At 42.3% G+C, this 23,601-nt stretch overlaps 1 protein-coding gene across 1 annotated transcript in view; it reads left to right on the forward strand.

The window, feature by feature from the left end:
- Window positions 1–23,601, forward strand: part of LOC109909633 (laminin subunit alpha-1) — a 78,051-nt gene that overhangs the window by 12,648 nt on the left and 41,802 nt on the right. Inside the window, exons 4-11 of the mRNA XM_031796755.1 lie at window positions 9,021–9,263; window positions 9,971–10,150; window positions 10,481–10,570; window positions 15,010–15,127; window positions 15,620–15,798; window positions 16,274–16,379; window positions 22,892–23,049; window positions 23,290–23,430. Coding sequence (XP_031652615.1) covers window positions 9,021–9,263; window positions 9,971–10,150; window positions 10,481–10,570; window positions 15,010–15,127; window positions 15,620–15,798; window positions 16,274–16,379; window positions 22,892–23,049; window positions 23,290–23,430 — 1,215 coding nt within the window. The remainder of the gene's footprint in view (window positions 1–9,020; window positions 9,264–9,970; window positions 10,151–10,480; window positions 10,571–15,009; window positions 15,128–15,619; window positions 15,799–16,273; window positions 16,380–22,891; window positions 23,050–23,289; window positions 23,431–23,601) is intronic.

Here is a 23,601-nt window from a genome sequence, read left to right on the forward strand (position 1 = left end):
ACATGGCCACCATCATTCTTAAACGGAAGAAGTTTGGCAACACCAAGACTCAGAGTTCCTCTGTGGAGATAGGAGAACCTTCCAGAAGGACAACCATCTCTGCAGCACTCCACCAATCAGGCCAGATGGAAGCCACTCCTCAGTAAAAGGCACATGACAGCCCGCTTGGAGTTGGCACCTAAAGGACTCTCAGACCATGAGAAACAATATTCTCTGGTCTAATGAAACCAAGATTGAACTCTTTGGCCTGAATGCCAAGTGTCATGTCTAGAGCATGGTGATGGCAGCATCATGCTGTGGGTAGGTTTTTCAGCAGCAGGGACTAGTCAGGATTGAGGGAAAGATGAACAGAGAAAAGTACAGAGAGATCCTAGATGAAAACCTGCACCAGAGCGCTCAGGACTTCAGACTGGGCCAAAGGTTCAAATCAAATCAAATGTTATTTGTCACATACACATGGTTAGCAGATGTTAATGTGAGTGTAGCGAAATGCTACTGCTTCTAGTTCTAACCGTGCAGTAATATCTAAGAAGTAATCTAACAATTCCCCAACAACTACCTAATACACACAAATCTAAAAGGGTGAATGAGAATATGTATATGTAAGTATATGGATGAGCGATGGTTGAGCGGCATAGGCGAGGTGCAATAGATGGTATAAAATACAGTATACACATGTGATATGAGTAATGTAAGATATGAAAACATTATTGAAGTGACATTATTTAGAGTGGCATTGCATAAAATGACTAGTAATCCATTTATTAAAGTGGCCAGTGATTGGGTCTCAATGTAGGCAGCAGCCTCTCTGAGTTAGTGATTGAACAGGGAGTACAGGAGAGGGCTGAGCACGCACCCTTGTATGGCCCCAGTGTTGAGGGTCAGCGAAGTGGATATGTTGTTTCCTACCTTCACCACCTGGGGGGGCGGCCCCAGGTTGAGACCTAGGGCATCCAGCTTGATGAGCTTGCAGGTTACTATGGTGTTGAATGCTGAGCTATTGTCAATGAACAGCATTTTTACATAGGTATTCATTTTGTCCAGATGGGATAGGGCAGGGTGCAGTGTGCAGTGGGCAGTGGGCAGTGTGATGGCGATTGCGTCGTCTGTGGACCTGTTGGGGCAGTATGCAAACTGAAGTGGGTCTAGGGTGTCAGGTAAGGTGAAGGTGAAATCATTCTTGACCAGTCTCTCAATGCACTTTATGATGACAGAAGTGAGTTCTTCGGGGCCGTAGTCATTTAGTTCAGTTATCTTTGCCTTCTTGGGTACAGGAACAATGGTAGCCATCTTGAAGCATGTGGAGACAGCAGACTGGGATTGGGAGAGATTCAATATGTCCGTAAACACCCCAGCCAGCTGGTCTGTGCATGCTCTGAGGACGCGGCTAGGGATGCCGTCTGGGTCAGCAGCCATGAGAGGGTTAACATGTTTAAATGTTTTACTCACGTCAGCCACGGAGAAGGAGAGGTGGGCAGTCCTTGTTAGCGGGCCACGGCGGTGGCACTGTATTATCCTCAAAGTGGGCAAAGAAGGTGTGGAGTGACGTCGGTCCGTGACGTGGCTGGATTTCTTTTTGTAGTCCATGATTTCCTGTAGACCACATAGGTCTCATGTCTGAGCTGTCCACCTTGTCCCTTTACTGGCATTTCACTTGTTTGAATGTAAAATGTCAGAATAATAGTAGAGAGAATGATTTATTTCTGCTTTTATTTATTTCATCACATTCCCAGTGGGTCAGAAGTTTACATATACTCAATTAGTATTTGGTAACATTTCCTTTAAATTGGGTCAAATGTTTTGGGTAGCCTTCCACAAGCTTCCCACAATAAGTTGGGTGAATTTTGGCCCATTCCTCCTGACAGAGCTGGTGTAACTGAGTCAGGTTTGTAGGCCTCCTTGCTCGCACACACTTTTTCAGTTCTGCCCACAAATGTTTTATGGGATTGAGATCAGGGCTTTGTGATGACCACTCCAATACCTTGACTTTGTTGTCCTTAAGCCATTTTGCCACAACTTTTGGAAGTATGCTTGGAGTCATTGTCCATTCGGAAGACCCATTTGCGATCAAGCTTTAACTTGATGTTGTGAGATGTTGCTTCAATATATCCACATAATTTGACCTCCTCATGATGCCATCTATTTTGTGAAGTGCACCAGTTCCTTTTGCAGCAAAGCACCCCCACAACATGATGCTGCCACCCCCGTGCTTCACGGTCGGCATGGTGTTCTTCGGCTTGCAAGCCTCCCCCTTTTTCCTCCAAAAATAACGATGGTCATTATGGCCAAACAGTTCTATTTTTGTTTCATCAGACCAGAGGACATTTCTCCAAAAAGTACGATCTTTGTCCCCATGTGCAGTTGCAAACTGTAGTCTGGCTTTTTAATGGCGGTTTTGGAGCAGTGGCTTCTTCCTTGCTGAGCAGCCTTTCAGGTTATGTAGGACTCGTTTTACTGTGGATATAGATACTTTTCTACCTGTTTCCTCCATGATCTTCACAAGGTCTTTTGCTGTTGTTCTGGGATTGATTTGCACTTTTCGCACCAAAGTACGTTAATCTCTACAAGACAGAACCCGTTACCTTCCTGAGCGGGATGACGGCTGCGTGGTCCCATGGTGTTTATACTTGCGTACTATTGTTTGTACAGATGAACATGGTACCTTCAAGGATGAGCCAGACTTGTGGAGGTCTACAATTTTTTTTCTGAGGTCTTGGCTAATTTCTTTTGATTTTCCCACGATGTCATGCTAAGAGGCACTGAGTTTGAAGGTAGGCCTTGAAATATATCCACAGGTACACCTCCAATTGACTCAATGATGTCAATTAGCCTATCAGATGCTGCTAAAGCCATGACACCATTTTCTGGAATTTTCCAAGCTGTTTAAATGCACAGCCAACTTTGTATGTAAACTTCTGACCCACTGGAATTGTGATACAGTGAAATAATCTGTCTGTAAACAATTGTTTGGAAAAATTCCTTGTGTCATGCACAAAGTAGATGTCCTAACCGACATCCCAAAACTATAGTTTGTTAACAAGAAATTATTGGAGTGGTATAAAAAATAGTTTTATTGACTCCAACCTAAATGTATCTAAACTTCTGACTTCAACTGTATTCCAAGACCTCTTTCCATGGATAAACGTGACACCAACCCTAAGGACACGGGAAAGACAAGTTTGGGACAAGTCTCTGAATGTTCTTGAGTCTCCCAGCCAGAGCCCGGACTTGAACCCGATCAAACATCTCCGGAGAGACCTGATAATAGTTGTGCAGCGACGCTCCCCATACAACATGACAGAGTTTGAGACAATCTGCAGGGAACAATGGGAGAAAGTCCCCAAATACAGATGTGCCAAGCTTTTAGTGTCATACCCAAGAAGACTCAAGGCTGTAATCGCTGCCAAAGGTGCTTCAACAATGTACTGAGTAAAGGGTCTGAACACTGATGTAAATGTAATATTTCTGTAAAAGTTCATGTGCATTTTTTTGCTTTGTATTATGTGTAAATTGATGAGGGAAAAAAACTATTTAAACAATGTATTCCATTTTAGAATAAGGCTGTAACGTTACAAAATGTGGATAAAGTCAAGGGGTCTGAATACTTTCCTAATGCACTGTATATGATTATTTAAGCTATATTACGCATTCTATGTTAAGTGAATAAGTGAAATGCCTTTGGTGAAGACATGCGTTTTTTGGTTTGGTGCCTGTGGCATCCATCTTGATTAGAACCCTCGGTGTGGTTCTTGGCAGACAGTACCAGTATTGACGAGTATCCAGCAGGAGTTTAAACCTGACAGGAAAAAGTGTCAGGATTGAGAAGGGCTAATCTGGCTGTGTATTCCACACACACACACACACACACACACACACACACACACACACACACACACACACACACACACACACACACACACACACACACACACACACACACACACACACACACACACACACACAGAGAGAGAGAGGGGACAACCAAGCTCTTTATCCAAAGAACAGGCCCCATCCAAACAAACAGAGGGACACCGTTTGGGGCGGTCTCTTCCAGTGGGCCCCCCTGGCGGATCATCAAACCCAGTGGAGAGACTTGGCCTACACTGTTCCCTTACACAGTGACAGTACTGTCACCACCACCGTAACCATCGTAACCACCCGCTGACAAGACACAACCTCCCGATGTCAACATGTTAAACAACAACAAATTAAAAAAATATTCCAATGTGTATTTGACCTTGACCCCAACCTTGAAACCACTCTGTGCTTCATAACTTACAGTAACTGTTATGGTGAAAGAGCCTTGGTGCCTGTGGCCCCTTAACTACACTGGCATTACACTGGCATTATACTGGCAGATAGACACACTGTCCTGTCCTGTCCTAGCCTCTCTGAGCGCAAGTCCTGTCCTGTCTGGGGCTCTCCGGCCCCCATCGCCCTTCCCCCATCTCCCACCAACACAAAGGACTTACTCATCTCTCCCCTCCAGACAAAAAGGCCTGTTGTCAAACGCCAGCCTCTTTTATGTGATCGAACTCCAATTGTCTGGATTCCTACTTTACTGCCACCACAGCATATCTTAAATGCTTATACTGTCAAAGTTTGATATTGGTCATGACAAGGCCTGAGAATGTACTGCTTTTCAGTGTCAGAGACACATCACAAAGAGGGGAGCGAAAGGAAACCTTTACACAATACTTAAGAAATTCACCTGACAATATCACATCAAATCAAATGTGTGTCTTACTGTGGGTCTTACTGTGGGTCTAACTGTGGGTCTAACTGTGGGTCTAACTCTTGGTCTAACTCTTGGTCTAACTGTGGGTCTAACTTATTATCACACACAGTTTGGTCTGTATTGTAACAGGCCAGAGGTTAGGACAAGGTATTTATTAGTAGGTGATTAGTAGAAAGAAGTACAAAGCTCGGACAACGTCTGTGGCGGCCATCTTTCTTCAGAGGCCTTGTTTTGGTCCAGCCTTCTTAGCTGTGGGGCTCAGAGAGCAGGATTTTGCGCCGCTATTTGAGCCCCACAGACACAGTCCAGACCCAGACACACACACACAGTCCAGACCCAGACACAGACACAGACACAGCCCAGACCCAGACACACACACACACACACACGGACACAGACACACACACACACACAGACACTCACAGACACACACACACAGACACAGACACACACACACAGCCCAGACCCAGACACACACAGACACAGACACAGGGAGAAGATAAACTGGTGAGAAGGGGGCACTTTTGTTGGCTTAGGGGCTGATGGGTAATCCCCCTGTCTCTTCCATGAAGCCTGGTTCCCCTCGTTCCCACTGACTGGGTCCCCTGACTGTCACCTTGTTATCTTCCCTGCACAGAGGCGAGTCCGGCTACCCGTCAGGAAGCTCAGCTCTATTAATTAGTTATAATGTCAGGCCAAATGGAAAGGTGTTAGTAAGTGTATGTGTTTTCATTTAGTCTCGTAGGTCACAGTGTACCCTTTGACACGATTCAGTCATCAAACACACTAGTCAGACATTTTCACTTATCCTTATCCTTACCCCCCCCGATCCAAAATGGCAGCTAATTACTGTGGTGACACAGCAAAAACAATCCACGGCTTGTTTCCCTTGGCTACTGGCAGCCAGGTCTGGCTAGCTCACATCAAATCCTCCAGCCAGTCACTGTGACCAGGCAGCTTAGCCGAGACATGTCATTACACACAGATTGGGCTCCTACTGGGCGGAATAGGATTTAGTTGGTAACGAACGGTTAAGAGACAGTGGGAACAACTTTGCCCTCAGTGTCTAGTCATGAAGAACACTTTGTATTCTAGCCATCACGGTATCTAGCCCCGTCCAAAACATTTCTGAAATATGGCACTCAGGTCAGTTCTACAAATGCCTGCACGCTCTGCTATTCTATACCAATGAGCTTCTGTCATAGATAGTAGCGGCTTGAAATAATTATACATTTGAAATAAGTGATATCTGGTGTATCCTCTAAACTGAGTGCTCTAGTAATTGGCTATTAGTTAAGTTGAGGCACAGAGGCAGCTAGTCCACCACCGTTCAGATCTGTCTCCACGCAGGACTGGAATGTTTGGGAGTCCACATGGATCTAGATTAGGCAGCGTTTCAATCACTAACCCAGCCCGGTCACAGAGTTTGTCCGCCCCGTTCGCCCCACGATAACACTAAGCTCCTTTGAGGGAGATCACTGACACACACACGTACGCACGAACACATAACTTTCGCGTTCCACTCTTGCCCCCTATAAACAAAGAGCGGGAAAGGCCCATTGGATTAGACTGGGACAGAGACCAAAGAAAATCTCAGATGACCAAGTTTCCTAGATGAGAATAAAGATGCTTCCTGACAAAAGGATTCTACAGATTGAAGCCCCAGAGAGAGAGAACTGCAGCTGGAACAGAAATTATAACCTGACAACCTTTTCCCCTGTTTAATCCATCTATCTTGTCTTTCAAAGAAGGAAACAAACAGACATTCCCATACTGACTAAGGCATTTAGCCAAAGATGTTTTAGGGTCTTGTCTAGCTACCAGAGGCCCATGCAGATGAATAATTCTAGACTGTAATTGAAGGATCAGACGTAACTGAGGGAAGTCAACCAGCTGAGGGGGATTGACATTTAGATCGACTGGAACGACTCTATGTGGCTTTGCCGTCGATACCTGCTAACGATTGAACAGGCACGTCGCTCGCATTCACTCGCTGTCGAACAAGTCATGAATCGTCCGTAAATCAGCGGCGACTTGTCAGCAGGTAGATTTACAGCCTCACACAGCTGCTGACAACCTTAAGGGATGGTTTAACAGAGCAGGAGTTGGTGTGGCAGGGGGGGGGGGGGGCGGGCGTCACGCTGATGTGAACATCCTGTCTCAGGTGTCTAGTTTCCACTTATTCCCTGGGGAGACGCAGCGTTGACAAGCCAATAGAAGAAGCCGATAACGGATATGTCAGGTTCTGTTTGTGTGGGGCAGGCTATACTGTTATTGGTGTCACTGAGACGGTCATAGAGAGGTGTGAGAGAGACTGGGAAAGAGATAATGAGAAAGGCCCTCCATTGCAGTAGTGGTCTAGCAGTGGCCTGTGACCAGTGGAGGCTGATGAGGGGAGGACGGTTCATAATAATGGCTGGAATGGAGCATATGGAATGGAATCAACCAAATCAAATCAAATCAAATTTATTTATATAGCCCTTCGTACATCAGCTGATATCTCAAAGTGCTGTACAGAAACCCAGCCTAAAACCCCAAACAGCAAGCAATGCAGGTGTAGAAGCACGGTGGCTAGGAAAAACTCCCTAGAAAGGCCAATACCTAGGAAGAAACCTAGAGAGGAACCAGGCTATGTGGGGTGGCCAGTCCTCTTCTGGCTGTGCCGGGTGGAGATTATAACAGAACATGGCCAAGATGTTCAAATGTTCATAAATGACCAGCATTCATGGGATTTCCAGTTATTATTATGAACCGTCCTCCCCTCAGCAGCCTCCACTGCCTGTAACTGTGTACAGGCCATAGTGGAGTGTTGAGGAGACAGTGAGTGAGAGTGGAGGTACAGTGGTTCCTCCTTTAAAAGTTGCCTCATACAGCAGCACATCTTGTGGGCTGCTGCAGCATTCTATGGCACATTCTATGGCAGACATTTTTTTACGTTAATGCAAGTTAGTGCTAGTTGGACCACCAGAGGGCAACTTTGAGAAGCATTTGATAGTCTCCCGTATTGGCATTACTAGAGAATTGAAAACCTTTTTTGTAATAACATAGTACATGGGGTTGATTTTAAGATATTTGGCTTAATTAATGTGATATTATGGTGTTTCTATTCCGAAAAAAATGAAAAATAGTCTGGAATTTTCTGTTAGTCTGGAATGGAAAATATTGCGCTGTACAACGTGATGGTCGGGAGTAGTCTACAGCATAAGAGGATTGGAGGATTCTAAATTAATATCTAATGGGCATAACATTTCCACACCCTAATTGTAGTGTAACCAATATTCATTTCACCTATGGCAGGCCTACAGTATATCTAAACATATTTTTTTCAATGACGTGACTCTGCCAATAATTTCATTAAGAGGATTGGAGTATTCTAAATGAATATCTAAGGGGCTTTTATATAATTCTAAATGAATTAATAATAATAATAATAGCTTTGTTTAAAAAGTAACAATATTTTGGAGATTTCGTTTTCATTTAACCTAGAATGAGCGAGAAAAAGGCAGTTCTTGAACATGGGGTGAGACATTCTCACTAATTTGTAAATAAAGCCTGTTTGTTATTTAGAATTATTTATTTCTGGAGAAACCTAACTTGATTACAGTGGGGTTCAGGAGAGAGTTTACTGATTACTGAGCTACAGACTACATACTTACCAGAGACAGAAGAGGAAGCAAGACATCCCACTCCCTAATGTTTTCTGTTTCAATGGAAATCAATGAACTACATTAAGCAGACCTTCTATCACATTGGTGACTATAGGAGAGCCACCCCCTTAAGCAGACAATGGTAAACGGCCTGAGTAAACTATCTTCATTTATCCACCATCTTTGCTCTAACTAGCCATTAGAGATCATGTGACTGTGTGAGGGGTCATAAGGGGTCATATGCTGAAAGGTTATAGCCTAGATGCTCTAAGACTGCAATTCAATCAAACTGGTAATTAACATTTTGACCACTCCACATGAACGATGGTTGCAGAGAGTTTGTGGTGCCCTTAACCCCAGAGTGGTTAAATGTTTCAGGACACCGTTATTACGGTTATTACCTGCTGCTCTCTTTGTGCCTTGTCTGTCAAAGACTTCTTTGTGCTCTAATAAATGAAGCCTTGTATGTATGTAAGGTGCACAGCTTGAGATTTCAGTCATGCACAACAAAATGGAGATTCAGGCATATTATGGGTGGGAGAATAACTGTGTGTGTGTGTGTGTGTCCTTTGTACTCATGTTTCATTGTTGATTCAGTTAAATATTAAAATTTGTCTGTCTGTGTGTGGCAACAGATTTTCCAGGTGGCCTACGTCATCATCAAGGCAGCCAACTCTCCTCGTCCTGGTAACTGGGTGTTGGAGCGTTCAATGGACGGTGTGGATTACACACCCTGGCAGTACTACGCCATCAGCGACACAGAATGTCTGACCCGTTACAACATCACCCCCCGCCTCGGACCCCCCACCTACAAACGAGACGACGAGGTTATCTGTACATCTTACTACTCGCGGCTCGTACCCCTGGAGCACGGAGAGGTAGCTATCGATTTCTTTGACCTTCACCACAGTGGTCTGAAACTCCCTCCCATATCAGGCTCATTAGCTGCACTTTGGTGGCCCACGGGTCAGGCGTTTGAAACCACTGTTTACTAGGTCCGACTTTTATTTACAGGCCAGGGGCCTGTTCAGGATGAGCAACATTACAGAACTTTCATTGAATTGAGTAGAGAATTGGGTGTGAGCTCTATGTGGCATTCTCTGGCACCTGTAGTCCAGCCGGTGGATGACTCGAGTGTCCTCCAGACAATGAAAGCCTACTGGGCTAGTGTCACTCTAACCGAGGCAGAGACGTAAGAACGTCTGTGGTTAGGATACTCTGTAGTTACCCACAGCCCCTGACGGTGCATCTAAGTAGTTTAACAAGGAAGGGAGACAAGGAGATGAAGCCACGTCAGAGTGTTGAGATGCACCCCAAACCTCACAGTGAGATCATCAATCTTCTCTTACATTGTTTAGCCTTGTGTTATGTTAACCCATGTCAGCTGCCTGACAAGTCAGTCTGTGCGTTATATCATGAAAGAAATGGCAGTAATACACTCGATATCTGTTGTTAATTTTTGTCACTAGTCTTTGATTGAAAACGTGTAAACGTAAAATGATCAACTGCATGCTCATGACTTTGATGTATTCATCTATATTTGGTCATGATGGTCCTTTGACATCATTGTCGATCCCCTGTTCAGATCCACACGTCTTTGATCAATGGGCGGCCCAGTGCTGACCAACTGACCTCAGAGTTGCTGGACTTCACCTCAGCCCGCTACATCCGCCTGCGTCTGCAGAGAATCCGCACGCTCAACGCCGACCTCATGACCCTGAGCTACCGCGACCCCAAGGAGGTGGACCCCATCGTCACCAGACGGGTACGACTAATACACTTTCATGTTAAAGCACTGCCACTAGCACTCACTGACTGTTCTGTTTTCTGTTTAAGTTAAATGGTGTGTTTAACCAAATTGGTCATTCATTCAAAATACGGTTTGAGCGTTGCCTTGAATAACTTTGTCAAAATGTATATTTTGCATATTTATGGTTGGTTTTATTTGCAGCTGAACGTCTGAAATATTAGTTGATACGTCATTTGTCATTTCTCCTGGCTGATTTGAATGTTGTAACTTGATTGGCTTTGTATTCCGTTGAAGTCATGTCTTTCTAACTTGATTGGCGTTGTATGTTTGTGTCTCCTTGTGCAGTACTACTATTCAATCAAAGACATTTCAGTGGGTGGGATGTGCATCTGTTACGGACACGCCCAGAGCTGTCCCTGGGACCCCGTTGCCAAGGTAACACCAGGCCGTATTCAGATTTGCCCATTCAGGCTCGGTGGCTGTCATTCAGCTTTTGTTTCATAATGCAGGGTGTATAACTGATTTACTGCCTTTCACATATTGTGTGTTAAACATTTCACATTTTGACTAAATTAAGCTCCTCTTATCGGGGTCAACATTGATTCATTGCTGATCTGTTGTAATTGCTGTACACACTTAATATAAAGAGTACTTTTATATCAAATTTATGCAATGCACGGTAGTAATACTTCTTTATTAGAAATATATTTTCCAAACTAATTTGTTTTATAAAGTGAAATGAGCAATCCCAGCACCCTCGCCCCTATAGTTCCTGGAGGAATGGTACGGTCCAACATTTGCTCAGTTGAATTGGTTGCCTTCCTCATTAAGGGCGAATGTTAAGTTAACGCGAGGATGAGAAAGTATGTAGTAAGGCCCTATTCCCACTACAAGAGATGGAAGGAGAGTGTGACGAGTGGAATGCCGAAAGAGATTTCTACTCTTCAATTCACATTACATCCTTACCTCACCTTGCGTTGCCAAAACAATATTCTTGGTCCGCAGCTCAATTTGACCATAAATATCACAGTAGCTAATAGCCAGTAAGCACAAACTATTTAACAATCTGAGCAACTTTTGCTCTGTAACATATTACACTATTGAATAATGCAACCAAGCCACATTACACTTAAATAATCCAACAATTCACAATTAAAGGGTTTATTTTCTTGCCGTACACATTACATTAGCTGTCAATACACATAGCTAGCTAACTAACAACATGCTTCATGATCAAGTAACATTAGCATATCAATAATTGACCCCTCCCATACGAATATAAAAGTATTGTAACATTACAAGATAGTGTCATTCATATTATAAACTGGGTGGTTCGAGCCCTGAATGCTGATTGGCTGACAGCCGTGGTATATCAAACCGTATACCACGGGTATGACAAAACATTTATTTTTACTGCTCTAATTACGTTGGTGACCAGTTTATAATAGCAATAATGCCTCCGTGGCCTCTTAAGCAATCATTTATTTTTTATTTAACCTATATTTAACTAGGCAAATAAGTAAGGCTAAGGGCTGTATCCAGGCACTCCTCGTTGCGTCGTGCGTAAGAACAGCCCTTAACCGTGATATATTGGCCATACACCACACCCCCTGCCTTACTTACTTGCCTAGTTAAATATAGGTTAAATAAAAAATAAATGATTGCTTAATTGTAATATAGCTAGGCTACACAGCTAGGTAACTTTAGCTAGCAAGCTAGCTAGCTAAAAAACATAATTTCTTCATCCTTCTCACATCAACGTGGTGGCTGTTAGCTGAATGTTGACATTTAGCTGAACCATAGCTACACTGTACAAAAATATAAACATCACATTAAATAAATGTATTTACAAATAAAAGATCCCAGAAATGTTTCAGATGCACAAAAAGCATGTTTCTCTCGTATATTGTGCACCAATTTGTTTACTTCCCTGTTAGTGAGCCAAGATAATCCATCCACCTGACAAGTGTGGCATATCAAGAAGCTGATTAAACACCATGATCATTACACAGGTGGACCTTGTGCTGGGGACAATAAAAGGCCACTCTAAAATGTGGAGTTTTGTCACACAACACAATGCCACAGATGTCTCAAGTTTTGAGGGAGTGTGCGCTTGGCATGCTGACTGCAGGAATGTCCACCAGAGCTGTTGCCAGAAAATGTTATGTTAATTTCTCTACAATAAGCCGCCTCCAACGTCATTTTTGAGAATTTGGCAATGTGTATGCCGTCGTGAGGGAGAGTGGTTTGCTGATGTCAAATTTGTGAACAGAGTGCCCCATGATGGCTGTGAGGTATTGGTATGGGCAGGCATAAGCAACGACAACGAACACAAATGCTTTTTATCGATGGCAATTTGAATGCACAAAAATACCGTGACGAGCTCCTGAGGCCCATTGTGAGGCCCAGGTGTCTGTGACCAGTAAATGCATGTCTGTATTCCCAGTCATGTAAAATCCCTAGATTAGGGCCTAATTTATTTATTTACTGATTTCCTCATAAGAACTGTAACTGCGTAAAATATTTGAAATTGTTGCATGTTGCGTTTATATTTTTGTTCAGTATAGATAGGAGTGCTTAGGCTTATACTAGCGTATTAAAGTTACGTAAAAGAACAAACCAGGCTTCATTTTATCAATGTCTTGGAAGTCATTATGCCTATATGAGGTAAAATAAAATTGCCACATTGATAATACCCTGGGGAGTTGCTTCTTGCCTGGACCTGAGATTTATACACAGCTGATGTTTTAAAGCTACGGCGACAATTTCAGAATGTAACAGGCTACAATTTACTACAATTTCATATACAAACTAAATAAACAAGTCAAAAAAATATAAGGAAAATGTCTGTAAATTTTAGCTTTCAAAAACATTACAATTCTGTTTACAGTGTTTACACTTAGAGGACGTGGAGACATGACAAGTTCACGTTGTTGTCACGTTCTGACCTTAGTTCTTTTATTTGTCATTGTTTTAGTATGGTCAGGGCGTGAGTTGAGTGTCCCCGATGCGCAGGCATAGCCCGGTGCGGTACATAGCAGCGCCTCGTATCGGCCGGGCTAGATTGGGCATCGAGCCAGGTGCCATGAAGCCGGCTCAGTGCATCTGGTCTCCAGTGTGTCTCCTCAGGCCGGTGTACATGGCACCAGCCTTACGCATGGTGTCCCCGGTTCGCCAGCACAGCCCAGTGCGGGCTATTCCACCTCGCCGCACTGGCCTGGCTACGGGGAGCTTTCAACCCAGGTAGGGTTGGGCAGGCTCGGTGCTCGAGACCTCCAGTGCGCCTTCACGGTCCGGTCTATCCGGTGCCACCTCCACGCACCAGCCCTCCGGTGGCAGCCCCCCGCACCAGGCTGTCTCTCCGTATCCTCCCTACAGGTGCTCCCATCTGTCCTGAGCTGCCAGAGTCTCCCGTGTGTCCTGGGCTGCCAGAGTCGCCCGTCTGTCCTGAGCTGCCAGAGCCGCCCATCTGTCCTGAGCTGCCAGAGCCGCCCGTCAGCCAGGAGCTGCCAGAACCGTCAGTCAGCCAGGAGCTGCCAGAGCCGCCCGTCAGCCAGGAGCTGCCAGAGCCGTCAGTCAGCCAGGAGCTGCCGGAACCGTCTGTCAGCCAGGAGCTGCCGGAGTCGCCCTTCACTCCGGTGCTGCCGGAATCTTGGGTCCCCAGTCCGGGGTCGGCGGCGAGGGTCGCAGCGTTAGAGAGGCCACGGAGGCGGGTAAAGAGGTGGAGAAGGACTATGGTGGAGTGGGGTCTACGTCCCGCGCCAGAGCCACCACCGCGGACAGATGCCCACCCAGACCCTCCCCTATAGGTTTAGGTTTTGAGGCCGGAGTCCGCACCTTTGAGGGGGGTACTGTCACGTTCTGACCTTAGTTATTTTATTCATGTCATTGTTTTAGTATGGTCAGGGCGTGATTTGGGTGGGTAGTCTATGTTCTGTTTTCTATGTTGTGTTTTTGCGTATTGTTCTCAATCAGAGGCAGGTGTCGTTAGTTGTCTCTGATTGAGAATCATACTTAGGTAGCCTTTTCCCACTTGTGTTTCGTGGGTGTTTATTTTCTGTTCTGTGTTTTATTTCACCGTTCAGGACTGTTCTTTGTCGTTTTATTGTTTTTGTTACAGTGTTCAAATCAAATCAAATCAAATTTATTTATATAGCCCTTCGTACATCAGCTGATATCTCAAAGTGCTGTACAGAAACCCAGCCTAAAACCCCAAACAGCAAGCAATGCAGGTGTAGAAGCACGTTCACTATTCGTAGTAAAAATCAAGATGAACACTTAACACGCTGCGCTTTGGTCCTCTCCTTCATACGACGACCGTTACAGTTGTAGTATTATGTGTAGCCGAAAAGTCCTGTGACCCTTCAACTCTCGCCACTTAGAAATGCATTCACGTTTCACACAGCGGTAAACACACACACATCATGACATGACGTGCTTACAACACACAAGTGTTACTTCACACCTCATATGGGACCAGTTGTTTGTCTGACAAGCAAAAATGAGGAAACCATCTGTCTGTGTGGTTGTGTGTGAATGTGAGTGTGTGTGTGTGTGTGTGTGTGTGTGTGAATGTGAGTGTGTGTGTGTGTGTGTGTGTGTGTGGTTGTGTGTTTGTGTGTGTAAGTGTGTGTGGTTGTGGTTGTGTGTGTGTGGTTGTGTTTGTGTGTGTGGTTGTGTGTGTTTGTGTTTGTGTGTGTGTGGTTGTGTGTGTGGTTGTGTGTGTGGTTGTGTATATGTGTGTGTGGTTGTGTGTGTGTATGTGTGTGTGTGTGTGAGTCCCAGTTGACAATAGAACTAGAGCATAAGCATTGAATCAGTTGGTTCTTGAGGCTTCCTCTTCATCCATTCCTCTCTCTCTTTCGTCCTCTCAGAAGTTGCAGTGTGTATGTGAGCACAATACCTGTGGGGAGAGCTGTAATGAGTGTTGCCCTGGCTACCACCAGGAACCGTGGCAACCGGGAACCCTCTCTGATGGCAACACCTGCGAGAGTAAGCGCAACTTGGTCTTTATGGGCCTAAATAAAATATCATACTGTCAACGTTTGCCAGTTGTCACTCAGTAAACAAAGACATGAAAATGACGTGCTGGATTTAGACTTCCAGATCAGATAAAATAACTTCTTCACGCTTTCAATGAAATCCACTCGCATGTCTCACCCATTCATTGACACACAAGACAGAGTTTTTGTTTCCTATCCCTATGGTGATGTTACCTAATTTAGTTTTATGTCAATAACTATTAAGCAGATTTTGCCAAGGGGTTTTCCACGCTTTTTATGAAAATGTGGTATTTTAAATCATCATCTCTCAGTTGTTTCAGCACCTTGACGAAATAGCACATACTGTGTTTACTCCGAGTACAGAATCAAATAAAAAACTGAAAAGTTGTCATATATTCTCAATAATAAACGACCCTTCAACTACTCTCCCATTGAGGTGCATTAGAAGTTATCTGATCTGTGTATGATCCTCCTCCACTAGAATGTAACTGCCACGACAAGGCCAACGACTGCTACTTCAACCAGACGGTGGCCAACCACAAGATGAGCATGAACTCACATGGTGACTTCCATGGCGGGGGCGTTTGTATCAGCTGTACCCAGAACACTGCCGGTGTCAACTGTGAGGCCTGCGCAGATGGGTTCTACAGACCCAACAAGGTACTGTCCCCTCACTGACCCTGTAATTGGATGCCCTCTTTGTGTCTCTATGGTCCCCGTAATCCAATCCATCAATATGGTCCCTGTTTCCTGAGGACCCTGTGGTCTTCCTAAGTGGCATTTCTATGCACTGTTTTGTACATGCCCATTGTCTTTTGATTGGCTAATAAAATTGTTGTGTGTGCCTGATTACACACACTACCTAGTCTGGGATATGTGGCTCAGTGAAAGACTAGAATTACTGTAGAATGCAGCTATTTGGATCAATGGTGATTTTTTGAACTTGTAATTGCAGTGTGTGCCTAGTGTGGAATGTGAATGGTCAGTTGTGTATTTGTTTCCTTCTGTGTGTGTGTGTGTGTGTGTGTGTGTGTGTGTGTGTGTGTGTGTGTGTGTGTGTGTGTGTGTGTGTGTGTGTGTGTGTGTGTGCGCGCGCGTGTGTGCGAGCATGTGTGTGTGTGCCTTGCGTGTGTAGGTGTCTCCGCACAATGAGAACCCATGTGTGGAGTGCAGCTGTGACATGAAGGGGTCTTTGACTCCTGCCTGTATCAGAGATGACAACCACGCCAAGCCTGAGAATGGTACAAAAACTTTATTCGTTCAGATATTTTCTTAATGACATTTTGGGGGATTTGTATGTATTGTATTGTATTGAATTGTTAGGTATCACTGCACTGTTGGAGCTAGAAACAGAAGAGTTATACAGTACCTGCCATAACATCTGGGGCGGCAGGGTAGCCTAGTGGTTAGAGTGTAGAGGCGGCAGGGTAGCCTAGTGGTTAGAGTGTAGAGGCAGCAGGGTAGCCTAGTGGTTAGAGTGTAGAGGCGGCAGGGTAGCCTAGTGGGTAGAGTGTAGAGGCGGCAGGGTAGCCTAGTGGTTAGAGTGTAGAGGCGGCAGGGTAGCCTAGTGGTTAGAGTGTAGAGGCAGCAGGGTAGCCTAGTGGTTAGAGTGTAGAGGCGGCAGGGTAGCCTAGTGGGTAGAGTGTAGAGGCGGCAGGGTAGCCTAGTGGTTAGAGCGTTGGACTAGTAACCGGAAGGTTGCAAGTTCAGACCCCCGAGCTGACAAGGTACAAATCTGTCGTTCTGCCCCTGAACAGGCAGTTAACCCACTGTTCCTAGGCCGTCATTAAAAATAAGAATTTGTTCTTAACTGACTTGCCTAGTTAAATAAAGGTAAAATAAATCTGTTAAATAATGTTAACGCCACCAATAACATTTGATTTTAACCCCAATAACGTTTGTTTTCAGCTTGTGTTAAAAAACATACCTGCGTAGTTCAGTATAGGTCTGAATATCTACCAAAATCAATATGGGAGATGGGTGATAAGGACACTTTTATTTTTGGGATATTCAAGACTTGAGACTCTACATGTACAGTAATTCAGAGTATATTATATTTAGCTGACAGTAACGTATCACAAATTCTCCATCTAAGTTTTGGACATAATTGCAAAATAATACATACTGAAATTACACTATAGGGCTATGTAGCGCATGTCCTGTAAGAGCCTAGACTATACTATACTATAGGGCTATGTAGCGCATGTCCTGTAAGAGCCTAGACTATACTATACTATAGGGCTATGTAGCGCATGTCCTGTAAGAGCCTAGACTATACTATACTATAGGGCTATGTAGCGCATGTCCTGTAAGAGCCTAGACTATACTATACTATAGGGCTATGTAGCGCATGTCCTGTAAGAGCCTAGACTATACTATACTATAGGGCTATGTAGCGCATGTCCTGTAAGAGCCTAGACTATACTATACTATAGGGCTATGTAGCGCATGTCCTGTAAGAGCCTAGACTATACTATACTATAGGGCTATGTAGCGCATGTCCTGTAAGAGCCTAGACTATACTATACTATAGGGCTATGTAGCGCATGTCCTGTAAGAGCCTAGACTATACTATACTATAGGGCTATGTAGCGCATGTCCTGTAAGAGCCTAGACTATACTATACTATAGGGCTATGTAGCGCATGTCCTGTAAGAGCCTAGACTATACTATACTATAGGGCTATGTAGCGCATGTCCTGTAAGAGCCTAGACTATACTATACTATAGGGCTATGTAGCGCATGTCCTGTAAGAGCCTAGACTATACTATACTATAGGGCTATGTAGCGCATGTCCTGTAAGAGCCTAGACTATACTATAGGGCTATGTAGCGCATGTCCTGTAAGAGCCTAGACTATACTATACTATAGGGCTATGTAGCGCATGTCCTGTAAGAGCCTATACTATACTATACTATAGGGCTATGTAGCGCATGTCCTGTAAGAGCCTAGACTATACTATACTATAGGGCTATGTAGCGCATGTCCTGTAAGAGCCTAGACTATACTATACTATAGGGCTATGTAGCGCATGTCCTGTAAGAGCCTAGACTATACTATACTATAGGGCTATGTAGCGCATGTCCTGTAAGAGCCTAGACTATACTATACTATAGGGCTATGTAGCGCATGTCCTGTAAGAGCCTAGACTATACTATACTATAGGGCTATGTAGCGCATGTCCTGTAAGAGCCTAGACTATACTATACTATAGGGCTATGTAGCGCATGTCCTGTAAGAGCCTAGACTATACTATACTATAGGGCTATGTAGCGCATGTCCTGTAAGAGCCTAGACTATACTATACTATAGGGCTATGTAGCGCATGTCCTGTAAGAGCCTAGACTATACTATACTATAGGGCTATGTAGCGCATGTCCTGTAAGAGCCTAGACTATACTATACTATAGGGCTATGTAGCGCATGTCCTGTAAGAGCCTAGACTATACTATACTATAGGGCTATGTAGCGCATGTCCTGTAAGAGCCTAGACTATACTATACTATAGGGCTATGTAGCGCATGTCCTGTAAGAGCCTAGACTATACTATACTATAGGGCTATGTAGCGCATGTCCTGTAAGAGCCTAGACTATACTATACTATAGGGCTATGTAGCGCATGTCCTGTAAGAGCCTAGACTATACTATACTATAGGGCTATGTAGCGCATGTCCTGTAAGAGCCTAGACTATACTATACTATAGGGCTATGTAGCGCATGTCCTGTAAGAGCCTAGACTATACTATACTATAGGGCTATGTAGCGCATGTCCTGTAAGAGCCTAGACTATACTATACTATAGGGCTATGTAGCGCATGTCCTGTAAGAGCCTAGACTATACTATACTATAGGGCTATGTAGCGCATGTCCTGTAAGAGCCTAGACTATACTATACTATAGGCTATATTATACTATACTATAGACTATTCTATACTATAGACTATACTATAGGCTATACTATACTATAGACTATTCTATACTATAGACTATTCTATACTATAGACTATACTATAGGCTATACTATACTATAGACTATTCTATACTATAGACTGTTCTATACTATAGACTATACTATAGGCTATACTATACTATAGACTGTTCTATACTATAGACTATACTATAGGCTATACTATATTATAGACTATTCTATACTATAGACTGTTCTATACTATAGACTATACTATAGACTATACTATGCTATAGACTATTTTATACTGTAGGCTATACTATACTATAGGCCATACTATACTATAGACTATTTTATACTATAGGCTATACTATAGGCTATACTATACTATAGGCTATTCTATACTATAGACTATACTATGCTATAGACTATTTTATACTATAGGCTATACTATACTATACTATACTATAGGGCTATGTAGCGCATGTCCTGTAAGAGACTATATTATACTATAGGCTATATTATACAATACTATAGACTATTCTGTACTATAGACTATACTATAGGCTATACTATACTATAGACTATTCTATACTATAGACTATTCTACACTATAGACTATACTATGCTATAGACTATTTTATACTATAGACTATTCCATACTATAGACCATACTATACTATAGACTATTTTATACTATAGGCTATTCTATACTATAGGCTATACTATACTATAGGCTATACTATTCTATAGGTTATACTATAGGCTATACTATAGGCTATTCTGTGGGCTATTCTATACTATAGACTATACTATAGGCTATACTATACTATAGACTATTATATACTATAGACTATTCTACACTATAGACTATACTATAGACTATACTATGCTATAGACTATTTTATACTATAGACTATTCCATACTATAGACCGTACTATACTATAGACTATTTTATACTATAGGCTATACTATAGGCTATTCTATACTATAGGCTATACTATTTTATAGGTTATACTATACTATAGGATATATTATACTATAGGCTATACTATTCCAAACGCTATACTATTCTATAGGCTATACTATACTATAGGCTATACTATAGGCTATTCTATGGGCTATACTATACAATATACTATTCTATAGGCTATACTATACTATTGGCGAAACTATACTATAGACAATACTATTATATAGGCTATTCTGTAGGCTATACTACAGTATAGACTATACTATTATGAAGGCTATACTATAGGCTATTCTGTAAGCTATTCGATTCTATAGGCTATACTATAGGCTATGCTATACTATAGGCTGTACATTACTATAGGTTATGCTATACTATAGGCTATACATTACTATAGGCTTTAGTATACTATAGGCTATACTATACTGTAGGATGTACTACACTATAGGCTATTCTATAGGCTATACTATACTGTAGGATATACTATACTATAGCCTATTCTATAGACTATAGGCTATTCTATAGGCTATACTTTACTATAGGCTATGCTGTAGGCTATTATATAGGCTATACTATTCTATTGGCTATACTATACAGTGTGTGCAAATGGCGTGAGGAGGTAAGGCAATAAATAGGCCATAGTAGCAAAGCAATTACAATTTAGCAAATGAACACTGGAGTGATAGATGTACAGATGATGATGTGCAAGTAGAAATACTGGTGTGCAAAAGAGCAAAAAAGTCAATAAAAACAATATGGGGATGAGGTAGGTAGATTGGATGGGCTATTTACAGATGGGCTGTGTACAGCTGCAGCGATCGGTTAGCTGCTCAGATAGTTGATGTTTAAAGTTAGCGAGGGAGATGTAAGTCTCCAACTTCAGCGTTTTTTGCAATTCGTTCCAGTCATTGGCAGCAGAGAACTGGAAGGAAAGGCGGCCAAAGGAGGTGTTTGCTTTGGGGATGACCAGTGAGATATCCCTGCTGGAGTGCGTGCTACGGGTGGGTGTTGTTATCGTGACCAGTGAGCTGAGATAAGGTGGAGCTTTACCTAGCATTGACTTATAGATGACCTGGAGCCAGTGGGTTTGGCGACGAATATGTAGTGAGGGCCAGCCGACGAGAGCATACATGTTGCAGTGGTGGGTGGTGTATGTGATAGACTGCATCCAGTTTGCTGAGTAGAGTGTTGGAGGCTATTTTGTAAATGACATCGCCGAATTCGAGGATCGATAGAGTAGTCCGTTTTACGAGGGTTGAACAGACTGGTAATAGGGGTTGCAAGAATGGCGGCGGATCATTTTAGAAAGAGAGGGTCCAGACTATACTATACTATTCTATAGGCTATACTATTCTATAGGCTATACTATTCTATAGGCTATACTATTCTATAGGCTATACGATTCTATATGCTATACTATTCTATATGCTATACTATTCTATAGGCTATACTATTTTATATACAATACTATTATATAGGCTATACTATTCTTTTGGCTATACTATTTTATATACTATACTATTATATAGGCTATACTATTATATAGGCTATACTATTCTTTTGGCTATACTATTTTATATACTATACTATTCTATAGGCTATACTATTCTATAGGCTATACTATTTTATATACTATACTATTATATAGGCTATACTATTATATAGGCTATACTATTCTTTTGGCTATACTATTTTATATACTATACTATTCTATAGGCTATACTATTCTATAGGCTATACTATTCTATAGGCTATACTATTATATAGGTTATACTATTCTTTTGGCTATACTATTTTATATACTATACTATTATATAGGCTATACTATTCTATAGGCTATACTATAATATAGGCTATACTATTCTATAGGCTATACTATTCTATAGGCTATACTATAATATAGGCTATACTATTCTATACGCTATACTATAATATAGGCTATACTATTCTATAGGCTATACTATACTATAGGCTATACTATTCTATAGGCTATACTATTCTATAGGCTATACTATTCTATAGGCTATACTATAATATAGGCTATACTATTCTATAGGCTATACTATAATATAGGCTATACTATACGCTATACTATTATATAGGCTATACTATACTATAGACTATACTATAGGCTGTAGTTTCTATAGGCTGTAGTTTCTATAGGCTATACTATTATATAGGCTTTACTATTCTATAGCCTATTTGATACTATAGGCTATACTATTCTATAGGCTATACTATTTTATATACTATACTATTATATAGGTTATACTATTCTTTTGGCTATACTATTTTATATACTATACTATTCTATAGGCTATACTATTCTATAGGCTATACTATTCTATATGCTATACTATTATATAGGTTATACTATTCTTTTGGCTATACTATTTTATATACTATACTATTATATAGGCTATACTATTCTATAGGCTATACTATTCTATAGGCTATACTATTATATATGCTATACTATTCTATAGCCTATATTATACTATAGGCTTTACTATTCTATAGGCTATACTATACTATAGGCTATACTATTCTATAGGCTATACTATTCTATAGGCTATACTATTCTATAGGCTATACTATACTATAGGCTATACTATACTATAGGCTATACTATACTATAGGCTATACTATACTATAGGCTTTACTATTCTATAGGCTATACTATTCTATAGGCTATACTATACTATAGGCTATACTATACTATAGGCTATACTATACTATAGGCTATACTATACTATAGGCTTTACTATTCTATAGCCTATATTATACTATAGGCTTTACTATTCTATAGCCTATACTATTCTATAGGCTATGCTATTGTCTTTGTTAACTATACTGTCTTGACTGTGCTGTGTAGGTCTGAACCCAGGCCAGTGTCTGTGTATGGAGGGCTTTGCGGGCGAGCGCTGTGACCGCTGTGCCTTTGGCTACAGGGACTTCCCCCTGTGTTCACGCTGTGAGTGCAGTCTGGAGGGCAGCCTCAACATCGACCCCTGCACAGAGTGCATCTGCAAGGTAACACTGGGGAACACGGCGCTATGGGTTAACTGTGCTGTTAAAGTGGCTAATTTGGAATGTGTGTGTATATGTGTGTGTGTGTGTAGGGATCAGGTGTGGGGTTGTGTGTGTGTGTGTGTGTGTGTGTGTGGAGGGGTCAGGTGTGTGGGGGGGGTGTAACGGTGCACTTGCATGATGATTAACCATAATGTTCCTATAAAACCAAACACCCTAACCTCCACTGTGTCTCTGTTGCAGGAGAACGTGATGGGGGCCGACTGTGACCTGTGTAAGCAGGGTTTCTTCAACCTGGAGGGCAGTGACCCAGAGGGCTGCACTGAGTGTTTCTGCTTCGGTGTGTCTGACGTGTGTGAGAGCTCACCCTGGTCTATGTCTCAGGTAACATACAGCCACACCCACATCCAAATACATCCTCATTGTGAAATGTTTCTTTACACAAGAATATACAAACGATGCAGCAAACAACTCCAACAGTTCAGCATAGTTTTGGTGGGAGCCTTTAAAATATTTCATACTGTAGAACTCAATAACATATAACCAGTAAATTGG

Source organism: Oncorhynchus kisutch, linkage group LG18 (assembly GCF_002021735.2).
Source record: "Oncorhynchus kisutch isolate 150728-3 linkage group LG18, Okis_V2, whole genome shotgun sequence".
NCBI classification, from domain to species: Eukaryota; Metazoa; Chordata; class Actinopteri; order Salmoniformes; family Salmonidae; genus Oncorhynchus; species Oncorhynchus kisutch.